Here is a 27,691-nt window from a genome sequence, read left to right as displayed (position 1 = left end):
TGGCCTCAGACTTCCATGTGATAGAGGTCCAACTTACTCCGTCAAAAATGCAGAACTGAATATAGCTGTCACTATGCTTAATATGGTATTAGCTATACTGAGGCACTGGCTGATGCCTCTGTAGCAGTCCTTAGTTGTGCTGAAGAGTATTTTCTTCCAGGTCTTTTCATCCACCATTTTGCTCATGTTTCAGTAGAAGGACAGGGTCTTATTCCTTCTTCTGATACTGACACTTCCTGATGAAATGCCACCTGAGAGAGTGGCACTGATGATGGAATGCCGCCTCAGGAAAATATTTGTCAGATAAATCTTCTATGAAGGAATGACTGAACCACAGAATTTTTATGTCGTTCAGCCAGATAATGGACAACATACTCAGCTACTGAGTGAAAATTCTACACCTCAACATTTCAATATGCAATCCCTTAAAGTAATTAATAAAAGGAGTACATGCTATCAGTCCCATATATCATAATAAATAAAGGTAATTCTCAATGATTACTTAACAGAATGTCATAAGTGACACAAAAATAAAACCGGCTGATTTAAAATACCGATTCTTTAAAAAAGACTATTTAAACCATATGTGTTTACTTATCGCTTATTTTTTACCAAAGTGTCTGAACTTAGGACAAAGAAATGAAGATTTTTGCTATTCTGTTGCTGCAGTTTTCTAATTATTGACATCGATAAACAAAAAGATTCTAATAACAAAAGATGCAGTCTGTACCTTTCTCTAAATTTAAGCTTTTTCCTTCAATAGAGTGCAGGAAATATCAGAAAGCCTCTGGAAGGCAAGGGCTCCCCCAGGAAGTTTGAAGGCTTTTTTTTGTTCAACGCTTTACTGTGAAAAAATTTCCATAGGCAAAGACAAGGTGTTCCATTTCTGTTTTTTTCCCTCTCTTTGTTATGATTTGAACATAAATGAGCATATTTGCCTCATTAAAAAGAGTCTTAGACCATCACATTTGCATTGCTTATGTAAATTGGATTTGTAAATCTCTCAAAGAAATGATTAAGTTGTGGAGTGATTATTATAAAAATGATCACATCTTCAATATCATGTGAAATAAAGTGGGTTTGTTATTTCTCTTCCAAATCTCTCTGAACTCTCACAAGAACAATCTTTATCAGCCCACTATCTGTTTTCCAGCAAACAGAAGTATCTATAAATTACCAAATTTTAGGTTGCATGATGTCTTCTTTGCTGCTGGGAAGTAGCTTCCACAAACAGTTTCACCAAGATATAATTTCCTACTCTCAGTGTACGGGCCTTTCCCTCACCGTGTGCAAGAATTCATCATAATATCGACCTACTACAGAGATGTCCAACGCCTCTTCCTCAGAGAGGAATCTTACCACATTGTCTCCTTGAATCTGCTCTGGCCAGCCTACGCCTAGTGCTGGAGCACCTGCACAAAGCAAGGCTGCTGTCATCACAGGATTTCTTAGTATGCAGAAGGCCACAGTCTCATTGGAAAAAAAATGGAGAAGCCTACAAAGTAAAAACGGGTGAAATTCACTGATGTAGTGGGTTTTTCAAGCAGGAGAGTCCCTGGGTTTCTCCTCCTTAAGGTGAGATTATGAAAAATAAGGTTGTACCTTAGGACTCAAAGGATTTCGTGGTGAACCTGTGTGGGAGTTAGACCAGAAGGTAGGTCTCTCTTCCCCATCTCCTCTGACTCATCCCCTCATTCTTTCATACCGGAGGATTGCCGTCCCAGGGGAATGGGTGTGCTCTTGGCTACTACAGTGGAATCAATTGAAATTTCAACACTGAAATTCCTGTACTTGTTTTGTTACCGCCGCTAATATCTGCCAGACATCACAGCACAAGGATCTCTTGTGCCCTGACAGCAGATACTCTGACTGAAACACTTTGAAGAACGAAGAGAGAGCAGGGGGAAGGAATCAATGACCCAAATGAGATTGGTTTAAAATACTGATTTAATAAAATAAGCTCAGTCAACAGTAAAGTTAACTTGGCAGAGTTCCTTCCTTTGATTATTTAAACAGCTTTGTCAGAAATATTCCACATTATTAGAAAGATTTCTGAATTTAATTCTGAATAAAAAAACACCTTTCTTTTTAGAGAAGAAGAAATCTAAAATGTAAATGTGACACCTCTTAAACATATAGATGCATATGAAAGAAATGGAGCATCTCCCAGTGATGTCTGCTCCTTAAGCAGCTGCAAGCTCTGAAACGAAAGGGGTTGTGGAGAGAGAAATAAGTAACATTGAGGTCAAACTTGGGAAGTGTTTCATGAACCTCAGAAGGTCAGAGGTTGAGCTGATAAACACAATGACAAGTTCAAATACCCAAATGAATGACAAGAAATCATTTTGTCCTTCAGAACTGGACTGGAAGTCTAATCTACACAGCTTCTGTTCTCAGTGTTGAGTCACTTTGTTCCCACTTCTATTTATCTGATGAGTTAAACAGTAAGTGCTGAAGTTTACAAAAGTCAAAAAGGAAAAAAAAAGGATAATATCCTCCTCATATAGATGTATATAATACAATATAATTATTATGTTTCCACAGCCAACTCATATATTTACTCTTGTATTTACTCTCTTCAGGTCTACAAACCATCTGCTTTTGGGGATCTGGCACACTCATTTTGCCATCAGTCTGATCCAGCGTTAAATCAGCTGTGGTTTACAGTCATATCTGCACACTAGATATGTGTGTTACAATGAGTTGAGAAGACTTTCCAGGGATGGCTTGCAGCACCTACTGAAAATGACGGTCCACCAAATATCTGTGAGGGATACAGCAGAGTGCAGAAAAAGATATGTCTTTTTCACCTGTCTCTAACATCTTTTTTTTTCTTCAGAAGAAAACACTGTCCTAGCAGCAGAATTTGGAGGAAAACTCAACTGCAAGAAAATCTCTGGGGCAAACAGTATGACATTTTTCACCACAGAAAGAAATTCAAAGCCAAAATGAAGAAAACTAATACAAGAGAGCATGTACAGTTCTGATTCTACTTTAACCAAACCATGGCCCTTATTATGAGTAAAACGGTCCCTTTTAAAATATTGATTTCAGAGACACTCATTTCACATAGGTCATTATTTTAAAATATTTCTATGTGCTTTATAAGCTCAAAACCCAATCATTTAAACTGTTTTTTGTTATTTCTGCCACTTAGGCATCTTTTCAAAACGTTGCTCACAATGACAGCATCTTGTGTCATGAAGAATTTTTAACCCATTGCTCTGTATCTTTTCACATATCTGCTAGTCACCTTTTGCCCTTCTACTTTCTCTTTCTGTGTAGGCTTTTCTTCAGGTTCAATTTATCTCTTTGTTAAACTAAGCATTTGCTGAAAATAAGAATGCAAAATACTGACCAATGTCTAACTTACACAAATGCTGAATATATAATATATATCTTTGTGCATGGTTTGCACGTGAAGGTACTACTGCATATCTGGACAGGCCTGGAAATTGTCTCCTACAGAAAAGAAAAAATTATTTGTCTAGGTATAAAATACATCGGGCCTAGACACTGAGGATTATGCAGAACAACTAGGTAGTACCTATCTCCTTGGAAAAATAAGAAGAAATCTATGTCTGAGTTATAAATGGGCCTGGAACAGATCTACTAATCATTTCTAAATGCCTGCTGCTGGTGGTAAAGAAGGGACAACTGGCACTAGAAGCAACTGCTTCAGCCCTTCACTGGTACTGACTTCACAAAAATAACGGAAAGTCTCTCAAATTACCTATTATACGTTTTTCTCTCCAAATTACTGTTTGCCTTAGATGAAATTGCAATGAGTAGTAGATAAAAAGAGAAACTGTTAACAGAAGCAACATTCCCAAACTACTAGGTCATCTTATTTTTTTAGGAAAGAATTAAAACCATGTTTAATTCTTTATAGACATTTCACCAACTAATCTTGAAAGACAACAAAGGAGAAACGGGGAAGGAAGAAGAGAGAGAAGGGGAGGAAATGGAGGTTAAGAGAATAGAGAAACAATTGAGAAACAAAAATGTAACCCAGATTAGAGAAGCAAGAAAGCAATCAATAGAAGAATGATTGGTGGCAATTATCAAATATCATTACAGACATCAGGCCAAATTCAATAAAAAGTGGGTGACATTCAATGGTGCATGTCGCTGTTGTGATATATGCACCAATACTGTAATGGTGATATTCCCTTGCAAGAAAGAAAATGCAAATATATAAATGGTCTAAATTTTACAGAAACTTGCAAATGAAGTATCAAAGTTTTCAAAATATCGTGAATGTACAAAAAACTTAATCACGTTGGGCTGATCAGATATAGAAAGGCTACCATTTCTAGAACTGTTCTTTCTAGAAGAAAGTAAACAATAATAAACTTTGGGCTGATGTAAAGCATTTAGTTTGTTTTCAGTTTATGTGAGATTTCTCCCTTTCTACCAGATAAATTTCAAATAATCCCCCTCTTAAATGCACGTATCAAAAGATTTTATTTCTGAATAACCAAAACAAAGTTTCAGTAAATCTGCAGTAAAAGATTATGTTGCAAAATTTAAGTTGCAGTTTTTAAACCAATCTGATCGCAATTTCTAACTACTCTTGATTCCCCAGATGCATTTCCAGTTAATGAACATTTTTTTTTTTGAGAAATGTCACTCACCTTTAGACTTGTCAATTGTAATTTAGAGGTAAATTAAATCAAATATTTTACAGACAGAATTTGAATATGATTACCCTCTGTCACCATCTCAACATGATCTTGTCAGGGAAAGTTTCAAAACAGAGTGCTGAATTAAACTGGTGCAAGTCAGAAAAAAAATATCCTGAAATTAAAATTAAACTAACAACTCAGTTATTAGGTCAGAATTTTACTGCAAATATTCCCAACATTTGCAGGTTTAACTGCACATTTACTGCACCTGTATGTTAGATGTATAATTTGACAGGGTTTTACAAAGTCATCAGTAATCTAAGCTCTCGGCTCCCTAGTCCAGGACTGGTCAGCCATCACAAATCCTCAGTCAAATGCCTCAGTAAATCTGCTGAGTATTTCCTGAGGCCTCAAACAAGAGTGAAAGCTAAGGAGTAGAAAGTGCTATTCAAGGTCAGGCATTCTTCCCTGGTTACAACTGGCCAAGTAACCAAGTACCAGAAAAACTGCCTGAAAAGCCCTAAAGAAATTCAGTGTATTCCTAGGCTTGACTTTAAAAGGTAAGCCAATTTAACAGCCAACTAAAGTATTTCTATATGGTTATGAAGCAATCTACAAAAACATATGATAGGAATAAAATTTTCTATTACATTCAGCAGTATGTCCTGAAAACTTTACCAAAAAAAATATTCCTCTCTTATAAAATTCCACAGACGCTCTCCATAAAAGAGAGCAAAACCTCTGAGAACAGCATGTCCAGAGAGGTAAAACCATCTCGGTCTCCTGCCATTTTCCCCCTACAGCAGAGCACTGGGCACAGCTGTCTGTCTCTGCTTTGTATGTTCAAATTTGAGGCCACTGACAGAACTGTCAGTGCCATTTCTCTGGGGTCTGCCCTTCCAAGCAATAATCCTCACGCACGCTCAGTGTTAATGCTGGTTAAACCTCTGAAGTTTTAGAAATGCCCTTCACATAAGTATTCAAGAATACACAGGCTTATCTGAACAATAGCCAAAATACATCTCGATCTAGATACCACAGGATTTGGCCAGGGTGGAAATGCTGAGGGAGTAATCTCGTGGACACTATTTCAATGCTTTTCTTAGGGGAAGAAACCAAGAAAAAGCAGAGATGCGGGGAATATTTCCAGATCCTTTTTGTAACCAGAACTATGATACTTGTCACATATCAATTATTTCTAACTACTCACTGCCTGTTCTTTTTAAAAGAAATTAAAGTTGACAGGAGTAATTGTGGGAAGGTTATCCAAGTGTTGCTAAAAGAGAACAACTGAATGGTACACCATGCTTAAAGTAGGATCATTAAAGGACAAAGATTTAGGAACCCCTATTGCATATAAAATATAAGAGTAATTACACAGAAGGATTTTACTCTGGAAATAAGAAAATTAGCAATGGTGGGGAAGAAATCCAATAAATGAGTGACCCTAAAAGAGAACATGCATTCTTGTCTTTGATGCTTTGATTAGTAAATATCCAATGTGCAGCAAGGTATTAACCAGATGCTAGTAAACAGAGAAAATCTAAGAAAATCTAAGAAAACAGAGCACATTCCTAGCCTGAAATATTAGAGTTTGCATCTTTACAATCCTTCCTCCTTCGTAGATTATACCATGACAACAGCCCTGTAGTTGACTGTGAATAGCAATAAGGAATGATGTCTCCCAGCAATGAAAACCAGTTTTTAAACGTTCATACTATAAACACACTAACCACACCCTGCCTTTAGGTCACAGGGATAGCATTGTGCTTAATACGAGCCACTCTACTAGCAGCAAATGAACTACGTATGTTGCAATAAGCTGACGCCCTGAGGCCATAGGCATAGTGGTGGCTTGTTGGCTTTAACTTTATATTCTCTTGTTTATTGATTTGAACTGAAGGAAGCATAGAACAGTGGAGATAATAGCTAAGATGGCATTTACTATTTAAACAGCGATTTAGAGGTCTTTAAAATATGGATTGTTGACCTTATTGAGGGTTTATTATTATCTCCTACATATAAACCTTTGTTTTTCAAGCTTTGTAGACAATGACCTGAGTCTACCACTTGAAACACTTCTTGGGCACTTGTTCCTCAGCAGATTCCTAACACGATAAACCATAATGGCTCCTAAGTAGATGTCTCCATTTCTTGAGACATGACATAAGAGACTGCAATGAACCTCTGGAGACTTCTGAAAACTCTCGTAGCAAATGTGGCTGCCACATTGGCACTTTCAGCCCAAAAAGCTAAAAATATTTTGGAGCACTGCTATTGGAATAGTGTACAGTAGGCACTTTGCTGGAGGAAGAAATTTCTATGCTTTCAATATGCCTTTCTGTTTTAGGAGCTCGCCAATCGTGCTAAAGTATATATGTCACAAGCTAATCGTCTGAAAAGTATCAGCTAGCAAAATCAAGTAGTAACAAACCAGCAGAAATCCTCTACAAACACGTAACTTAGAAATATAAAATAGTTTTCTTGTTTATTTGCTTTGTAAAATTGAAGTAAGTATAGCAAAACCTACTAAAAAAAAAAACAAACTCAAAAAAAAACAATCCCACAACTTGTATTCTAGTGGGTCACAGTTGAGCAACATATCTTTTTTTTTTTTCCCTTTGAAGTCTAAAACATAAATACAAAGAATAGATGTTTAGGATAGAAATACTTATAAGTCCTTCAGCCTTTATAGTTATAATCATGCGCAAGAAGGTACTATGACCAGATCTACCTCATTTATTCAAGTGTCTTTATCCGATAATAACATCCAAGAATAAATAAACTCTTGAAGAGTCAAATACGTTCCTTTCTTATTTCACCCACATTTGGAGTCACTTCACATACAAGTACACAGAAAGGAAACTCCACTAACAGACTATTTGCAGCAGAGCAGAAAGCAACTGTTAGATTTTTTTTTTTTTAAACTTTGTAGACATGATGGAGATGAGGCTACTGTAAACTGTTTTGTCTTGGACAGAATGAAGAGCCCAGCTCAAATAGGCTTTTGGAAAACTTTCACATGGACCATACATTTGGATGTGCAAGTGCATCTTTCCCTTTTATAACAACCCACCTATTTCCCGATGATGTTTTATCAGCAGGAACTATATGGAGGAAATAACGTTGTTGAGTTGCTTAAGTGTAAATTGATTTGGGGTTTATAAAAGGTACGCCACGGGTGCTGATGGCACATCAGTAAGAGAACACTAGACTCAGGTTCGGCTGCAGACAGAAAACTCATGATGGGACACGGCTGCACACAGTTCCACATCAAGCTCTGAAATTCTCTTTTCCTGTAACTTTACACTCCGCACATTATTATAAACTTCCCTCTCCCCTCTGCTTATATACCTTTTTCTGTGTGAAACTATTGTTACTTTGTGTGCAACCTGATTTCTTCGTAGCCCTGAAAGGTAGACCTCCAGGTCTGCAGCTGACTTCTGCCAAACCCCTGGAAAATAATTGCTGCGTGGCACTTACCTCTCCTTCTCTGGGCCACGGCCTTCCATTCTGTGTATATTTGCTTTGATTCTGGCGCTTCTTTTGCCCTCCATCAGCAAATTTGCACAGCAAAGGCTCAGTGGGGGCTGTGAAGACAAGAAACCCAGTCTATATTAGCATCCCCCCCAAAGAAAGTGATTATAGCAGCAACAGTAGTGCTTTGTAATACTGATCTTTTGAAGTAAAATCTTGCCTTCTGCAGATATTTTTTGCCTCTTTTAGCCTTGACTCTACTGGCAGCTGTTCTTACTAACTAAGCTTCAAAAAATATATACTGGCAGCCCTTAAAAGAATTTAGCAAATATTGTTGAAAAAATAATCAGCCTACGCAGAATGTTAAGTTACTGTAGTGGAATAGTAGAGTCAGGCATTAGTTCCAGCTAAGTTAGACACGTATTCATGATCAGCATTAGTGCAAGGATAAACACTGCTTTACTAAAGCAGATTTCTGTTTTTACTGTAAAAACTTTGCAAGAATCTGTTTAAGGAATAAGTGTTCTCACTATTTTTGTGTTTCTCGGCACACAATCCTTTAAAATTCTGAATAAACAGAATAAAGCAGAGACTTTTGCCAAGCACAGTCCAATTAGCTTTCTTTTCCTCTTAACTCCTCTTTTAAGCAAGTTGGCAGCTGGGAAAACCCTTTTCCTCTCCAACTTAGATCTGGTGTGTGTGAATACAATAGTCAGGGAGGCTGGAGCCCCAGGAAGAAAGGATATTCGGAGCACTACACACCCCAAAAGGCAGCTCACAATAGGGCCCCCTAGTGAAGAAATTATCACATGTCAAATGGGTACAACAGGAAGGGAACTTTGTGTCTTGGGATCTTTTCTCATTCACCCAGCTTTTAACAGCCTCCTAAAATATTTTTCTGCCAAAAAATTGTAATTAGCTTGCCAGTAGGAGCTTGCCTTTTCCTGCCTCTTTCTTAAAGGAGGGGCCAAATTCTAGCCCCTTCATTAGGTGTATGTCAAGACTGTTCTTTATTGCCTATGTCAACAGATAAGTTGACAATATTGGCTTGGTTGAAAGACATCTAAAAATGATGTGTCACATCTGAATTTTTTCAGGAATTTTTTCAGTTCTCAAGTATGAAAAGTAGAGGGTCCAGTTAATTAACTAGGAGTTTTGATGGAAAAAAAGAAAGAAACCTGTTTTTTTTCCTCCTCATTTCCTGTTTCTGGGAAGCTAGAAATGTTGAAAGAATAAGAGTGCAGGGACATGAAGGAAATGTTGCAGTAAGTCAAGTCAAGTTGCTGACTTCTTTATTTGTAATAAAAATAATGATTTAGTTAAAGGATGAAATAAGTTCATATAATATTAAAACAAGCTCACCTCCCCCAGTCTCTTAGTTATAGCCAGCTCAAAATGGCTATAAAGCATAGGTTAAAACTGTGATCACTTCAAAACTGCAACCAAGGAGCAATGCACATAGAGAATCTCACATCAAACTCACAATTTCTCATTGGGACAGCATCACTTTGGCTACTTCTGAAGCTTTAATGGCTTTGTTTTTTCATTACCGTTTTACCAGGCTAGTAATTTCCAAGGCCACTAGAAACTGAACTGCAGGGAACAATCCATTATTGGCAGAAAGCTCAACTGTGTGATCCCAGAGGTCCTTCCCCACCTCTGATTTCGATTATTGTATCAGATTTTGGTAGACGCAATGCTCAGCCAACCATCTGAAATTTAAAATAATGAAGGTTTAAAAGCATCCAGGTGGCTGTGGAGATTCTTTCTGCAGATGCAGAGATTTTACAGGGCCGACTGCCCTGCTTTTCACCAGTTTTCTCCACAGCGCAATGCTGTATGCTTTCAGAGCAGTTACTTACAGTTCACTTTGATGTGACTGTGAGGGAGGAGCAGGTGCTAAGCCAGCATTACAGAAAGACCTATTAAATGTCACATCTGAAGCTTCAAAAGCTTTTTGGTTTAAGCACTGAACAACTATCAAGCAACATATGATACCATTAGGAGCAGCGTGCAAAAACAATCTGCACGTTGGATATTTACACATGCCATGATCATCTGCGAATGTACACATGCGGTGTTAGCCCACATACTATGATGTGGCTGAGCAAGCTAGGAAGTCATATGGTTTACTACATATCCTCTGCATATATTAGCCAATCACAAATAGGAAGCTGTCGGTTTTCTGGACTTCCCAATATCCAGCATTACCATCTGATGACCTCTTACTTGTTAACTTGGGGCTTCCTAAATTTGACTGAAATCGAACAGAACTGCTGAACAACTTTACCCCACCCCACTTAGGTACCATGCCCTTCACAGGCAAGTTTCTGCACAGGAGTTATATTCCCCTACAGCAAACTGAGGGGAATTCTGGGGGAAAAGTCAATCCATGTTGATCAACATCAACGTAAGCAAAACGATCAAAAGAAAAGGTTCTGACAGGAAGACAGAGTCCAGATAAGATAGTTCGGGGTTGTTTGTGGTTTTTTTTTGAAAAACAGGCACATAGCATATTACATCCAGCAAGACAGAAAACTACCTTATTAGCTCTGAAGTAGTGTAGGTCTTAATGGTTTACACCTAGAAAAAACTATGATAACCAACCTCAAAATACGAAGAAATCATATTAATAAACTTTCTTCTTTCAGGACATAAGGTAGAGTGTAACAGCGTCTTAGGAGTTCAAACATGTTGCTCTAAGTAAACAAACAACTCAGATCTCTGGTTTACTTCAGTCCTCTTGAAATCCCTTGTAAGAAAGATTCTCTAGGCTTTGCAAGATCAGATGCACGTGAATATTTGACATTAGTACCATCATTCTTACGAATGGTTTCAGGAAATGCCAGAAGTGCTTTAAAAATAATAAATTTACTTCAGACAAGGAAAAAAAAATCACAATTAGGTACTATGGCTACCAATTCAAAAAGAAAATATTTAGGAACTATTCAAACAATATCAACGTTACGTCAATAATATCCAAGGGTTGCAGCAGAAGTGGGATATTTTACCTCCAAATACTTCAGAAGGGGAAGAAAGAAAAAAGGAATCTTTTAAACTTTTTCAGCTTTTCTCTCTTCTATTCCAGACAGACACTCTTCAATTCATGAACTGAATTTTTACTTTTCTCCTTTTCCTCTGTATGAACGCACCGATGGAAAATAAATGCCTGTGTCCCTGTCTCTTCTCTCACCTTTTGTACTGCTGACTTAATAGAAAATGTAATTTAGATATCTGTAGATGCTCATATTTTAAACCAATAAGCACATTTTTTTTTGTATGGTTCTTGACATCCTCAAAGTTTTGGGCATGTGTGGTATTTTGAAGCATATCTGAAAAATCTATTGTTGGTATTTTCCTGTCAGAAAAGTGAGAATTGATTCACTTGAGACAAATTTCAGGCTATTCCATTCTGATAAACTCTTCAAGATAGAAGGCACTGCTCTTTCTTTGACTTCTACCTGACAGTAACAAATAGAAATATCAAGAATAAATAACAGCTTTAACTTGAACAAGGTTCATTAAGCCATAACCCATTTTTCAAGGAGAAGATTTAAATGCTTGCTGTAGTTCCCATCCAAAGCCTGCTCTAGTTAATAAGATATAAATAGCCCTGAACTTGGCTTTCAGTCCTGAGAAGGAAGTGGGATCAAATTGATAGTGCTTCGAAACAGCATTTGCCAAGATATTCAGGGCTGTTTTAGGAGAGGGCAGTAGTTGCTAGTGTTCAAATTCTGTTCCCATGGAAGTCAATGGCTAAAGTCCTATCTCTCTTCAATCAGGCCCTGAATTTACTCTAGTAGTTCAGTGGAGGTGAAAGAGAGAAACTGGTTTTATGTCAATCAAGCCTGTCGATACTGTTGAAGTTCCCTTAGGAGATCAGCTTCTCATGCTCTGCTACTTTAGATGGACAGACTGTGCAGACAGAAGCACTGAACTGCCAAAAGGCTGCTATATCACCAAAAGCAACAGCGATATTTAAAATAGGACAAAACCTTTAGATGGAAAGAGATGGCGATAATAGTGTCCCTTCTCGAATCTGGCAGCTTCTTAGAAAGGTTCCATCTCAGGAAAGCAACTTCAATTAAATTGGAGAATTCAACAAAAAAAGCAAACTTCTAACTAGTTCTGAATACACAATTTCCTTATTCTTTCATTCATCAGAAGGCAGATACACTTGAGCTTCTACATATGCAAAAATGTATATATTCATGAGCATGTGCTCCATAAAGGAAGATGAAAGCTGTCATTTGCATTCAGAGAATCTTTTTCATTATTTCAGGTACTCTGAAACTTTTTCTGTCTTAAGAGTTACTGAGAGAAGCTTGTCCTCCACGACTTCCAATTCATAGTCATATAGCATCATCTGTCCAGCAATGGCAAGAATTACATATATAAAAATGTAGTAACAAGAATATATTTACGTATTTTAACTGCTTTCACTATGAATATTTTTGAAACCAGAATATTTTTCAGCATGTCAGGAAGAGTTTAATGTCTTTTTCTCATCTTTTGCAAAAATGACAGTAACATTTCCAGTAGACAGCCTAGCAACAAGTGCATTGTGAACATTCATGTGGGTCTTTAAACACCTTGATTTTGTTAATGTGAAGAAAAATGATGAGAAACTCATTGGTATATCAATGAATGGCCAGTGCACAGTCAATGATCTTTTTCAAAGTACGTTTTTATGAGAAAGGTAGATGAATTTATTTTTCAGCCTTGGCAAATGCTCTTTCACCATAAAAAATGAAGCAGAGCAATAATTGAGTTCACAATTACACCAAGCATCCAAATCGATCAAGCTTTGATAATTATTTTTCTTCTTAATTCCCTTCCACATATTAAGTATTTTCATAACATTTGCATATACAAATCACATAGAATATCTGATTGAAACATCCATGCAAGAACCAACCCCTTTGTCTGCCACAGAGCAATCATTCTTAATCTTTGAGAAAAACTTCATTCCATGGTAACATCAAAGCCACTTTGTAAGCAGACCTGTTTACTCATACAGTATTTCAGAGGTAGACATGAGAGATACAAAAGCTCGAGAAGCAAGGCAGGACAGAGCAAGTTAAAGTTCTGATCCTATACTTGAGACGGATGTACCTGCAGAGTTTATTTACAAAATGAATTTTGTCCTTGTAAGCTTCAAAATTGTAAAAGTTTCAGGACCCAACAATAGAGTGACTTTCTGCTCTAGTCGAGTCCACTGGCTTCTAGGAAAGTTCTGTCATGCAGTACTTACTCATCCCAAAGTCAAAAATAAACAAAACTCAAACTTCAAGGAAGATTAGAAAACACAACCATAGCTATTCTGCTCTTGGAAAATGAAGATGAAGAATTACAAAAGATGGAACATGACACAAAAGGACAAAAGGACATGCAAGGACAAGGCGTTAGCTGAGTACGGAAACCATAAGTAATGAAGCAAATAAACACATCATCCTACCCCCACACGGATGCTTGACTTGTTGAAGGACAGAGTTGGTAATTTTGTGGAGTAATAGATTTTGTCCCAGAAGTTCATGATACTGGATGTGATGTCACAGGACATTATACACAGAAGCACTCCTTTCTGCTCAGTGTTTTTGCAAGAGCCAGTGCTTTTGTACACGTTAAGCAATACTTGTCCAGTGGGTTTACAGTTAAATTTAACTACATGATATTCAGTGGATTTGTACAGCTGATTATGGAAGCAAAACAATGAGTTAACATTGCATTTTAGTTTCTACAACATACCACTTTCACAATATAATTATAGAAATTGGGGAAACAGCTTTACATAACAGAAAAGTACCCCAAAGCAACAATTAAAAAACAAACATCTGCTTGGCTAGCAAGAAAAAAAAAAGTGATTTACTTTTGATAAACTGTATTGTAGCTTACTTAAGTAATTATCTCTAGTTCAACTTTTTGTCTTAAGAAATGTGAAAAAATCCTTTCATCTTTTTTGTATAATTATTATTTCTAAAGAGCAAGAATATATTAGAAAAGGAAAATAAATCCCAGAAGGGAAATAGTGTGTTAAGCATAAAGTTAATGTTTCTATTCTGCGAAACAGAAATTACTTAGAGCAGGTAGAAGAGCTAATTGTATGCATATATTGGAGAAACAGCGTGCCAACTGTGAAGTGTGATCCGGATCTTGTTGCAATTGATGAAAACTCTCCAGCTACTACATAGAAAAGTTATACTTAATTATATTGATGTAGAAGCCCCCATAAAGATTTGTTAGAGCAGATCAGAAGCTAGAGTCTCTTTTCTATGAGAAACTGCAACATTCATTTCACAGTTTGTTGTTGTTTAAAAAAAATATTTTCATTTTTAAAATTTTCAACAGGAGCAGATTGAGACTGCCTGATTCAGGCCTATTAAAATGTTCCATTCCAATGTTGCTGATAAGGAGAAACTGTTATAACTTGATACATTATTTTATGGAGATAAACAGATGCTTCAATATGGTATTTAAACTTAAATAAAATCAATCAAAAGAGCAAAGCTGAAATGCAGTATTAAGCAGTGCTGAAAAGTTGCAATACGACGGTGTATTTTTATTTTAAGGAGCTCAATTTCTCAACCAACTCTAGTGGTGGTCTCTATTGGAGAGCATGAATGGATGAGGAGCAAATCCAGAACAGAATTAAGGAGTTCATTAATTAACTTTATTAAATAATAACCACTTAAATGATACACTGTACTTTAATGTTGGATTCTGCCTTTATTTTAAACAAAAGGCCTGAATCTGAGCTCACAGAAGTTAGAGAGAGATTCCCAGTGAACCCAAAGCCACTCTTTAGTGGCTTTAAACTTGAGGTGACTGTGATTAAGAGCAGAGTTGGGCCTGTGAGTTTTGTCAGAGAAAGCAGCTTCCTCAAACTTGATGATACAGGAAAGTTCTGCCCTGTTGGAGGTTTCAGGCATAAAGCTGAAAAATATCAGCCGTAGTTCATCCTTTGTGCCCAGTGCTATGACAGCTCTTCACAACCTTAAGCTACTAGATGAAAAGGAAGTGGGCTTTTTGAGGAGTGATTTGTTTTGCAGCTTTTATATTCTCCAAGAGGCATTACAGCAAAAGAAGAGGTCCTTTTATCGAAGGACTGTGCAATCAAACCAACTAAGTATGTGCATCAGTTTGCAGAAATCACTTCATGCACCAGTGCTTAGACCACTTTGATAGACTCCCTTGGATTCCTGCCTCACTGGAAGAGCCATGTACTAAAAAATTGAGACAGTAACATATTTTGAAGAGGAGTATTGGTTACAAGTCATTCAAAGCACTTCACCTATTATCTGTGAGATAGATAATAAATAAGTATTGAAACAAGCAGATAAAAAATGGATTTTTTTGTTAAATAAGCAAAGCCCCACGCGTGCTCAATCAGCACTGTTAAAAGTGAATGCTTAAGAAACCAACCCACCTTTCCATGTTTGAAAACATTTTGTGTGGAGCTTATGTGCCACTGCTCCCCTGTATTTCTCCTGTGCCAGAGTAACTAAACAAAACACTGAAGGAAAAAGCTATGGAAACTATGTAAGTAATTAGTAGACTAAAGATATGATAATGCAATGGTCCCCTATCAAAACTTTCTCCCCATTGATGACAGCTGGTGTTAACAGTTTTCAAAAAATAAAAAAAATATTTTTTTTACATTTTTGTATAGATTTTGCAAATGCTAAGTACTGTCTGGGATTTTGACTTCTATGATTTAAAAACAAAAGAAAAAAGTGGTTGCTTTTAACATTTTTATGCCATTAGCTTCTTGAATAATTACTGCTTCAGAGGCTTACTAGACTACACGTTTGGACAGGAGTTGATTCCTTTAAGTGAAATGAAAAAAATGCCAAACTTAAAAAATATTCTTGAAAGCATTTGAAGACATTTAACTGTTTTTCACTGTGAATTCCCAGACCATGACTTGCCACATAGGCACAAGCTTCTGCCATGTGTGACAAGGAACTAGGAAGGATCAGGTGAATAATATCCAACCCAAGATCCCAAGATCCAGTGAAGTTGATGAGAATGCCTTCAGTACCTTCATTGGGTTTTGGCACAGGCTTCCAGCCTATGACTTGAACTGGAAGTAAATATGACAGCAGTTACACTGGAGTCTCTCTTATGAACTTTGTTTTCTCTCCCAGCATTTTTCTTTCAGGGCCACCATTCAAAAAACTACAGGTGCTAGTGTTTTATTGGGTCTTTAAACTTGAAGCTGCAATCCCGTCATATTAGTAACAACATGTAAAGAAAGCCAAGACAACCACTAGTCTGTCATCAGGAACTAGTTTTCAGCAAAAAAACTACTGAGTGAGGTCCTGCAGTCTCACTGTGTTGCCTCTCATCCCAGATAAGCATTAAAACTCAAAATTCGTATCTTGCAGCAGTGAACTAGAGCACAGGTCTGAGTTTTATCATGTTTTTAAACAAGCAGCACCCTGACTTTAGTGCATTTACTTCATACTGGTGTATCACTTCAATGCTCTTGTACCAATGTACGCCAGCTGAGTGTGTAGTCCCAGGACTCCAATCTGCAGGTAAAAGACGACTGAAAAAACGTCCTCCTCTAAATGTGAACCCAAACTCACTCTTTAAATCCCCTCTGAGTTGGCCCTATGAGCTTTTAGGAAGATTGTACTTCATACACCTTTTGCCCTCTCCCATAATCTCAGAAGTTATTTTGTTTGGATGAAAATGGAGATCTTGTATTTCTTACTGTTCAATTATTAAGGAACAGCAACAGAGTCAGCTCCACCTGAAAGGCTCAGCGATTTTTAAATGATCTCATGTACCATAATTTATAATGGAAAATCAGGTGCAAATAGTGTGAGATGCTTTCTAGTTCCCCTCTAATGGAAATAAAATGAATCCCTGGTAATGGGTGACCCTACTTGCTTCTGTGGTCACCCATTTTACTTTTTAGTGTTCTCTTTAGTAGTCTCCGGAGAAAAGAGCAAATGCAAAGCTTTTATCCAAAGCTGTATCTCAAAACAATAGGTCTGCGCTTCTGCTATAAAATCTATTTTTACTATTCTCATAAACTAACGTTATTGATCACAGAGGCTTTGCTATTATTCCACTAAGCAAAACTTACTTGCACTGACAGTCCCAAGACAAAATGATTGGGATTTATGCAGTGAAAAGAATGAATTCTGGCTCTACTAACACAAAATTACTTCATGTAGCTGTTTAAGTATTTCTTTATTATTTAGTATTGAATTTATTTATTTATTATTGTTTTAATTAAATTATTTATTACTTTTTATTTAGATAAACCAGACCATTACCATCACATCATTTCTTGTTTGTGTGACACTACTAGAGCTAACACTATGGAGAAAAGAAAATTCTTTTCAAACATATGTTTTCAATATAAACAAGGAAACCTGGCCAAATGTCTTATGTCAATACAATGATTTCTTTCCACCAGTATAATGATAATTGCTGTACATAGACATTTATTTTTGAGTAATTAAGGTTAAGTCTTGGCATTCACTGCTCACACTCCAACATATGTATATCATTAATGTCCAGAAAAGCTTATGCAACACAGTGTTAAACTGCATAAGGAAAAAATGCTTCAGTTATGACCATTAGCTTATTTAATTCAGACATACATGCTTAAATACTATGTTTTGTTTACTGATTGTGAGAAAGACACATCTGTTGTGTCTTTGTGAGCAGTCACTGCAACAAAAATGTGGCTATACATATAATGCTAAAGTTATTTGCAGCTCTACTCATAGCCTTTTAAAAAGTAGAAGTAGAGAATCATTACAACAGGAAAAAAGATTTTGTTTGTGTAAAGATGCCCTGTGCATGGTCAAAGCAGTAATATGATCTTCTTGATATCAGAGCTGAAACAGCATATTCCTAGAAGCACTTATTGGTGTGGACAGATGAAATATTTGTGTATATGAAAAAATAAAAACAGTTTTTAACCAGCTATCAATCTGTTCAACAGTTTAAAAATACTCAAAAATATTCAGACTTTTTTTTTTTCTCAGACTATCTAATGAAAATCCTTTTATTTAAATCAGTTCTAATTAACACACATTCCAACAATGACTACTGGGTGCAGCAGCAAAAACTCCAAACATTTATAACCTAAAACATAGCTGAGCAATAGAATTTTGCCACTACTGTGAGATAGAAGGAAAAGCTGAAGGGAAAATTCTTTTTATTGTTATTGGCCTTCTTTCATTTTATTCTTCTGCATTCACTGCAAGACATAATGTGTATGCTCTAAAATGAGGGAGTTTGCTAGAAGCTAACACACAGCATTTCCAGCTTCCTCACTTAAATGCAAGAACACCTTTAAAAAGTGGATTTGACCCTGACTATGTCAGAACCGTGGCTGGGTATAGGCTACACAGTAGAAAGTATTTACAAGACGGTGACTGACTGATTCTTAAAGGCAGGAAGAATAGATCGCTATCGCTGCGGTAGAGAATATCCAAATCACACTAAACACCTTGGACAAGATAATTACTGTGTTCCACAAAACCTCACTGCGTGCTCGACCATCTTCTCCTGTAAATAAGCCCAACAGAACAGAAGGGATACTTGGCAAACAACATATAAGTAAGGACACTGATATCCCTTTCCTTTTTCTCCCCAGCAGAAGGGGTGAGCAGCAGCTCAGAACATTGACCATTGACTGCACAGCGCCATGGGACACACTCAAACTCCTCGCAGCTCCAATTTGGTGCATCTGCTGCTCCTCATAGCAACTTCCAAGCCGTGAGTCTCACAGACAGGCTCTTCCGGGTGCTACTGAACTGAATGTCACTGCTCCCCTCACCAAGCACCTGCAGGTAGGGAGCAAATGTGGCACTGGTATGTATGTGCCAGGAAAGGAAGAAAGAACCTTAGAAAAAAAAAAAAAATTGGCTCAGTGTCTCCTGTTTCCTTGAAGGGCAAGAAGGTAGCAAGCCCCTGAAGCACACCACCACCTGGAGCTCCTGTCAGGACACGGAGGCTTAGCACCAGCTTAAAGTAAGACTCTGCCTTCAAGGCACAATTTTACCTGTGATTTCCATCACAGAAAACTGCACAGTGGTTTCAATGGGAATTTTCCACTAAGTCACCTATTTATGATGATACTTTATCCAAGGGAAAGACAAAAAAGTGAAATTATAAACTTTTCCCAAGACAATGGAAGATCTTACTCATACCTCTTAGATCTTTTCAAAATGTGTTGATGATACCAACACTGAATCTAATGTGCTATGACATAAGGAAAATTCTAACCTTTGCAGCTTAAAGATCCTTTATTACCATCTGAGAGAATATCCTGGAATATTAAATAGATAACACTAAACCCTTCTGAAATTTTCAATTGCAGATCTCTCAGCTGAGGGTAGACAAGGAAGCAAACTTACGTATTAGAGACTGAGTGATAGCCTAATCTTCTTTAACTCTGTGTAATACATGTCTCAGAGGTTGTATGAAGGTCATGCTAGATCCTGCTTTGCCATGGGTCCAAAAATTACAAAAGGAGTATGATCTCAATGCTAAGATTGGCAAAGCAAAAATCAGTCCTCTACTCTTTTAGTTAAAAATACTGAAATAATAAGAACAGGAGTGAGCCAAGCACAACACGGAAGAATAGGTGAAAAAGAAAAAAAAAAGGTATAGAAATAGGCAAAGAAAAACACCTTAACAAAATGAAGGAAAAAACAGGAAGAGAAGGGAGAGGAATGCTTCTCAATCGCCCTTGAAAATGTTCCAGCTTCACACAAGAGCAAACGCAACTCACGTTCTTCTCCATTTCTGGATGACAAGAGGAGCCTTCACAAACACAAAGACTGCAGAAAAAAAAACATTGTAACTGAGAGAGCAACGGGCAATGAAACAGCAATGGATGGGCTAAATGTCACTGCCTATGGCAAACAGAATGACAGAAGTTTATAAAGATTGTTTGTTTTTTTCCTGAAAACAGAGATTGAAGACCAGTTCTGTTGGACTGTGAGGAACCCATTAAGACTGCAGATGGTCTCAGAGTAAATGTATGGCATCAAAACATGAACGAAACTGAGAAGATTGTAGTGTTATCTCCACAAAAATACCAAGGCTTTGTTATCAATGTCAGTTTAAAAGATATCTCCAAACTCTATAGATGATCCAACACTTATGTGACACAGGATATAAAATTAGAGATGACTACACAAAAGATGAAAAAGCAAGGACCTCTCTTCCAGATAGACTACATTATGAGAAACAGTAACAGGCTCTGACATCAAGATCCAACCACTCTTTAAGGTTTTGTCCCCATTTGGGTGGGATCCTTCCTTGGTTTACAGGCACATGGACACAGCTACGCTGGCATGATGAATCTACCTACAGCTCTATTCAAAGCATGATTACAACCAAACAGCAGTATCAGGATCTGGTCTGACAAAAGCCGTCTCCAGCTGATGTGAAGCAGCAATTTTCTTCAGAGCAAATGATTTCATGAATCAGCCAGCAGGGAGTGACAACATTCTGCCGCCAGTGACTAAGTGTATGACCTCTGGGTTGCAATTTCCACCAGCTTAATAAGAGTCTATTGCAAATGCGATCACATTTTTCACTCTGCTGTTAACAGAGATGCTAATCTGGCTCTCGGTTTCCTTCCTTTCTTTTTTTTTTTTTTCTTTTTGCCAGGTTTATTGCTTACAATGTAGTATTTCCCTGGAGACAGAGAACAAAGTCTACTCCATGTTGCTAATAAAACTTGAAGACAACACAGCAGAGTAAGAATTAAAGGGCAGCAACTTTTCTACTTTGAGGAATGTGGCAGGCCTAGCAGAGACCTCATGGCTTTCTCCTGTCAGGAGAAGTCCAGGTCAGTACTGAACTTTACAATCTGGTGAGACATAGACTGAAGTGAGAGGGAGAAGACCTTTTCTAGAATGTTTCCTGGTACAGATCCAGAGATGGAAAAAAAATCCTACAGTCCTGAGGATGGTCAGGAGAGGAACAATGACATTTAAATAAAGGGTAAGATAAAGACTGAGTAACAAAAGCATGAATACTACTAAAATTTTCAAAATTTTTCCAAATACTTCAGCTAGGATCTGCACACAAATAAAATATCCAGGTAATGAGTCCCAGCCCACTGATGTCAATATTAATGCTACAAGATTAACACAACAGCAGAATACCGTACTGCCTTGTCAGACTTCAGTGTAACTCTCAAACACAGTAGGAAGTCGTTTATTTATTATTTACCTGTAATAGCAGTATTGAGGAGAGGAATAACAGAAACCTAGATTTTATTTAGCATCAGGATTCTAGATGATTGTTGATCCTAAAAGGAGCCACAAATAATGGTTAAAAATGGTGCCATTAAGCCACATTTCTTCCCACGCACTGCAGTTCCACTTCTGGGGCTGTTACCAGTGGGGAGGACGGAGCCTCAGGCTCTAAAATCCAGCTCTAAATTGAGAAGGATGAACTTCTAATTCTGGAGATAACTAGTGATACTAAGACTCCACGCCAAGGGTGCAGGAAGCTTTATCGAATAGGCCAGCATGGACATATGAAAAATGTAAGATTTCTTTGTCTCCACCTCTGTCTGAGGTGCCCAGACAATTGGACTACTTGGACACCTACCATATAATTAATGTGCATCTATCAAATTGTGCATTCAGTGGGACAGAGTCATATCAGATTTCCTGGAAACTTACTCGTTGGCTACACGGTATGTGCACGGGGTTTTTAACTAGCCTGGTCAGAATGTATTTCCTGGACAGAAATACAAGTACATGTGAAACATGTGACATCAGATGCAATCATGGTGACCCAGGACTCAGCCCAGCCTGTTCACACCAGACTGCTTTTGCCCCTGGCTAAAGAAAGATGAAAATGCATGTGGGCAAAAGCTCTTACTTTTTGGGTGTCTTGGTGCCAAGTCAGAATAATATTGCACATTTGCACTAGGAAGATTTGCTTTACAAATACTAGAAGAAAAATATAGTTATTTGAAATGGTCAGCTTGGGCCAACTTGCTTTTATTATCAGTTTTCATTGTCTTTACATAACTTATAAAATGAACACAGTTATTCCAGGTTTAATCTTGTATCTCTTATTCCTGCTTTATAATTCTATTGTAGAAGAGACTTCTCATACTAACTGAACTATTCATATCTACATTATGCAACATGTAGTAGTGTTGCAGGAATAGGGTACGAGCATGCCATTGTAGTTGTCAAGCTGTGTTATGCCATGCTCCTTCAAGGTAACTCCTGTTGCTGCTTTTTGTATACTTAAAAAGGTTTGTCGTTGTTTTTTGTTGGTGGTGTGTTTTTTTTTTTTATGGTGCTTATCACAGACTTTGTTTGCAAACACCTCACAAGCACTAATTAATTCTTTCTCCCAGTAGGTTGTAAAGTATTTCCTTTGTTTCACAAAGAGATGAGCTGCAGCACAGGGATAATGCAAGTTGTCCAGTGTCACACAATCACTGAGTACAGATCTCCCGAGTTGTTGTGCAGTGGTTATTCACAAGATAACCCTCCTCAAAGAGCTCTGGCTAGGTGCCCTATTTTCTCAACCTCATATCCCACTTCACTCTATTTGAGGGAAGATGTCTTTCACCAATCCAAGTTTGCAACGTCACCATCAACTCTCTAAAATGCCTCATCAGAAGACAGCTTGGTCTACAGTGCTCAGGAAAACTGAGCTTGTAAAGACAATTAGGATTGGATGCCATTATAGGTGTACATATATACATTTCTCTGTGTGTGTTTGTGTCTCTGCACATAACACATATACATACACATATCTATATGTGTGCATGTTACCAGGTATCTGTGGAAAGTTATCAAACACAGAACATCAGAACAGTCAAAGTGTATTTATCTAAAGATTCAAATAAACCTGTATTATTTACTGTAATATTTAGCTATTCCGTGCTCACACTCCTATATCCCTAGAGGGCAATGTCACTTAATAGGTTGTGCTCACATCCTTGTCATCTTCACATAAAGCCAAAGATGATGCTATTGCGAAGGCAGACAGAAATAAGTATGTACATAATAAAATTTAACTTGGCTAAATATAGACTCAACCCTGTTTATTTTCAAGAAGTTTTGCAACCCGATTTCAAGAACAGCAAAGTACAGTTGATTATCCAAAATTTACCTACCTTCGCAAACCTCTAAGATTTTCCGACCATGTCCCTATGTTGAACAGTCTTAGGCACAAGTAAAGAGGTAGTTCAAGACACTGAGGCCTTAGAGAATAGAATGCACAAATCTGAATGCCTGCACAAGAGAATCTTGAAGGGAAAACAGAATCGCTTTCTTACCAGCATTTATTGCCTCACTGCTTCACAATCAATATTCTTTTTTTTTGTAAAGTCCAGTTTCCTGTTGGCGAGGCCCACGTCCATCCCCAGGTCTCATTCCACATTTTCTCTCAACATTGTTCACCTTGCATACTATGGCTCTGACAACTCTGGGGAATGTGGTTTCAATGGTCTCCTCTCCTATGTGTCTGAAGTGAAACCCCTCACGTCAACAACAATGTGTTACTTCTGAACAGAAAATGATGTTCGGGAAGTCAGGCTTTCCAGCAAAGCTGCTGTCAGTGTGACCACCATGGAAGCTACGACTGTTCAACATCTCTTAAAATTAGAAAGATGCCGTGTAATTGCTTTATTGATGGATTTAGCAGCCCAGAGAAACATAAAAATGTAGGCTTCTGTTGTTTGCTTCCTTTTTGTTTTAAATGATTGATAATTATTTCACAAATGTCTTCCCCTGACATTTGATTTGCTAGATAATACATAAACATACAGTTTCTAATGGGTTTTCCGGCCTTTTAACCTAATTTCTTTTCTCATTACTTTTCATTTCATTTCCAATTCTGATATAAAATCTATTTTCCAGATTTTTTTTGCATGATCTGAAGCTTCCTCACTTTAATAATGTACACAATGATATTTTAAAACAACAACAAAGCCAAGATCAATGATAGCAGAGAAGTGAAATCAACCCATATTTTAAGCTTTTCTCTTTCATGTTGAACTGCTTCACACACACTCTCTCCAAGATGGTTCCAAAATTATGTTTGAAACTAATAATTATTTTGTGTATGTGAACCGTTAAAAAAACCTGTCACATAAAAACAGTTGGGTGAGGACAAAACAAGACAGTTCAGCATGAGAAGACATATATTTTTCTCTCAAATACTGGCTGTCATTGTTACTCTATTGCAAGGATTTATTAGCTAATTAACGATTAGGCAGATCATGGAGATAATCATTAAGAAATGAAAACTACATCCTTTACATTTTTATAACACGGAGAGAGGAAATAATGACGAGAACTTGAGGGACATATATGAGTGTGTATAAAACAATGAAAAAAAATCTCAATGTTAAGGGAAGAGAAGTAGTAAGTGTTCCAGTACACTCCTAATTTCAGTGGCAGTGACTAAGAAAGTCCAGTAATTTATTTTCCATAACAGCATTTACACTCTTTGGAACAAAGAAGGTTGTAGTAGTAATTGTTCTGAGTATATATTTGGGACTGTATTCATTTACTCAAATTTCCTCTGCATTAAGAATTAAACTGTTTTTTTTGGTCTTCCTCAGCCAGTATAAATCTGTTGAAGCAAGTGGGACCATGTGTTTATAGGTCTTACGGCACTCCATGTCCATCCACCATTCATAAATGCATGAAAATGCAGGTCAGCTTTCTGAAGATAACTACTTAAAAGTTTAAGGGTCATTGCCCATTTTTTTCACTTTGACAGAATCCTACATGACTAGGAGTGAGACATAAATCTTTTCCGGTGAAGATTCTCAATATGCCATCTGTATACCATCATTCTTTACACAAAGGCCTACCGAGATTTCCTAGCAATACATTAAGCAAATTAAGCACGTTTTTGTATTGCTACATTATTCAAAGCATTGCTGACATGCTCTAAGACTCAGAACAGAGGAAGTCTTCAGAAAAAGAAGTCTGAAGAGAACATGTCCGATCTGCTATTCGACCTATTTCTCCATTCTAAAGCCTCTTTTTTTTTGAAGGTGTGGCTGTAGGTAGAAAGGATAACGCAATAATGATCTTCAAGCAACAATACCTGTATTGTAAAACTGCAATTTATTCAGATGTCCTTTCCAGTGTAGCCTAAAGAAATAACCTGACATGCTAACAGACAGGTTTCTATTTAAACAAAGAAGAAAAAAAGAGAAGTCCTTAAGAAATAGCCTGTAAAAAACATGGTTTTGACTTTCCTCCTTGAATTCCCCTGACAAAAGTAATGAGTGAGGTGACAGGAAACCTGATATCAATTCTGCAAGTTCTAACTAGATGTGCAGGACATCTAAGCCCAAGGAATAGAGCTGGAATGCAGAGCAAATAGGCAATTATTCTGAGCAGAAGAATTCTGTGCCTGATGATGACTTGCCTGTCTCCGTTCTCCGGTGTCAGTTCTACAGAGACTGTAATCTTCTATGTTGATGCCTATATTCAATCTTAATGCCTGATATTGAGTGATGGGAAGCTGTAGGGATTCTTGCAAGATTCATCGTTAATGGGTTTAACTCAATTGGAATGCCTGCCCGGGATATTTCATAAATACATAACCTACACTACGTGATCAGAATAATTACTTAGAACCATGCGGAGCACCCATCTCAAAACAGCGCTTTTTTTCTACAACTTTTGCCACTTTCTGCTTTACCTTTAGCCACTCACTTATCTTTTAAAAATAATAAATGCTGGTAAGAAGATATGCAATGATTTCCCCCCTTATGCATGCATTTACGTGCGCTCACACAGTTCCTGCCTTTGTGATCTGAGACTCTGAAGGAATCCTGCTCTCAGAAAGCAAATTTTTGCCACAGGCTGGGATGGCTACAGCTTTCCTTCTCTACTGTTGTGTGGACCTTTCTATACTGATGCAAGTTAAACTCAGAAAAAGAAAACTCCTGTCAAAATGACAACTAAAGATATTGCATGAAAAATTTTTGAGAAAGAAAATCCTGCTGCAAACGTGCTTTTCAAGTAGCTTAAAATTTATCCAGCTATTTTTTTCCACTATTAATCTTCTGCCTCTTGATCCTCTCTTTTCCAAATCCAATATCTGCTACCTTTGTTAGCATATGACGTGCAGATTTATTTGTCCATAAGGCCTTTCTGTACATAATGCAATTGCTACGGTTTCTGACCTATCTGAACACTACCATTCACAGTGGACTGCATTCATTTATATGAAGGGGCTTTCATGACAAGGATCTCAATGACCCACCACCAGTAAACATTCTCAGTATTTGCTTCTCATCATTATTGTAATAAACAAAAACAGGAAAATGACATAGGGTCTACCCCAGGAGAAAGTGCTCAAATTTACTATGTCAGGCATGTGACAGATGATTCAGGCATGGTGACATCATGCACGGCTCCTTCCTCTAAATCTACCTTCTGTTTTTCTGCAGCCTTCCCAGTCACTTCAAAATTAAGGAAGCATACTGAATAAAACATATGTTCCGATGTACAGGACTATCACACGATGCAAAGTGTTCCCACCCAGCCTGTATGAGCGCATTGGGTTTGCGGGGCAGGGTTTTGGTAGTGGGGAAGGGCTACAGAAACAGCTCCTGTGAGCGGCTGCTAGAAGCATCCCCGACTCCAAATTGGACGTACCTCCGGATGGTGGTAGTGCCTCTGTGACAACATATTTAAGAAGGAAAAAAACAACTGCGGGGGCCCTGCAGCAGGGAAAGGAGGGAGGCAGGGGCAGACCGTGGAGATTAATGGTGGAGCAGAGACACACCTGCATCCCGTGGAGGATCCCATGCTGGAGCAGGTGGCTGCACCTGAAGAAGGACGTGACTGTGGGAAGGCCACGCTGGAGCAGTCTCTTGGTGAAGGACTGAACTCCATGGGAGAGACCAATGCTGGAGCAGATCGTGAAGAGCTGCAGCCTGTGGGAAGGACTCATGCCAGAGAAGTTCATGAAGGACTGTCTCCTGTGGAAAGGGAGCCCCATGCTGGAGCAGAGGAAGAGTGTGAGGAATCCTCCTCCTGAAGAGGACGGAGCGGCAGAAACGATGTGTGACGAACTGACCGCAAACCCCATTCCTTGTCCCCTTGTGCCACTGCAGGGGAGGAGTTTGAGAAATCAGGAGCAATGTTGAGCCAGGGAAGAAAGGATAGGTGGGGGGAAGGCGCTTTTAAGATTTGGGTTTATTTCTATTATCCTACTCTGATTTGATTGGTAACAAATTAAATTGATTTTTTCCCCAAGTCAAGTCTGTTTTGCCCATGACCATAATTGGTGAGTGATCCCTCTCTGCCCTTGTCTCAACCCCTTGAGCCTTTCGCTATATTTTCTCCTCTCCATCCCACTGGGAAGGGAGGAGTGAGCAAGCAGCAGCATGGTGTTTAGTTGCTGACTGGGCCTAAACCACAACAATGAGAGAGTTCCATAGTTTTACCCAGTTTGCTAATACCAACCATGCTGTGGAATCGTTACAATGCACTATTCATTTCCAATCCTATCACAACACATGGCTAAAAATTATTTTCTGAAAACTGGATCTCATCAGAGAATTAATTCCTTGTTTTGCTTTGCTTCCATGT

At 37.9% G+C, this 27,691-nt stretch overlaps 1 protein-coding gene across 2 annotated transcripts in view; it reads right to left on the bottom strand.

The window, feature by feature from the left end:
* RBMS3 (RNA binding motif single stranded interacting protein 3) overlaps positions 1–27,691 on the bottom strand; it is a 721,097-nt gene that overhangs the window by 77,940 nt on the left and 615,466 nt on the right. For both annotated transcript variants that reach the window (XM_086614511.1, XM_086614510.1), the window contains one exon: positions 8,112–8,218. In XM_086614511.1, the coding sequence (XP_086470637.1) occupies positions 8,112–8,218 (107 nt within the window). The remainder of the gene's footprint in view (positions 1–8,111; positions 8,219–27,691) is intronic.

Source organism: Tauraco erythrolophus, chromosome 7, assembly GCF_009769465.1.
Source record: "Tauraco erythrolophus isolate bTauEry1 chromosome 7, bTauEry1.pri, whole genome shotgun sequence".
Taxonomy (NCBI): Eukaryota; Metazoa; Chordata; class Aves; order Musophagiformes; family Musophagidae; genus Tauraco; species Tauraco erythrolophus.
Note: the sequence above shows the minus strand (reverse complement) of the source record. Positions and strands in the feature narration are given on the sequence as shown.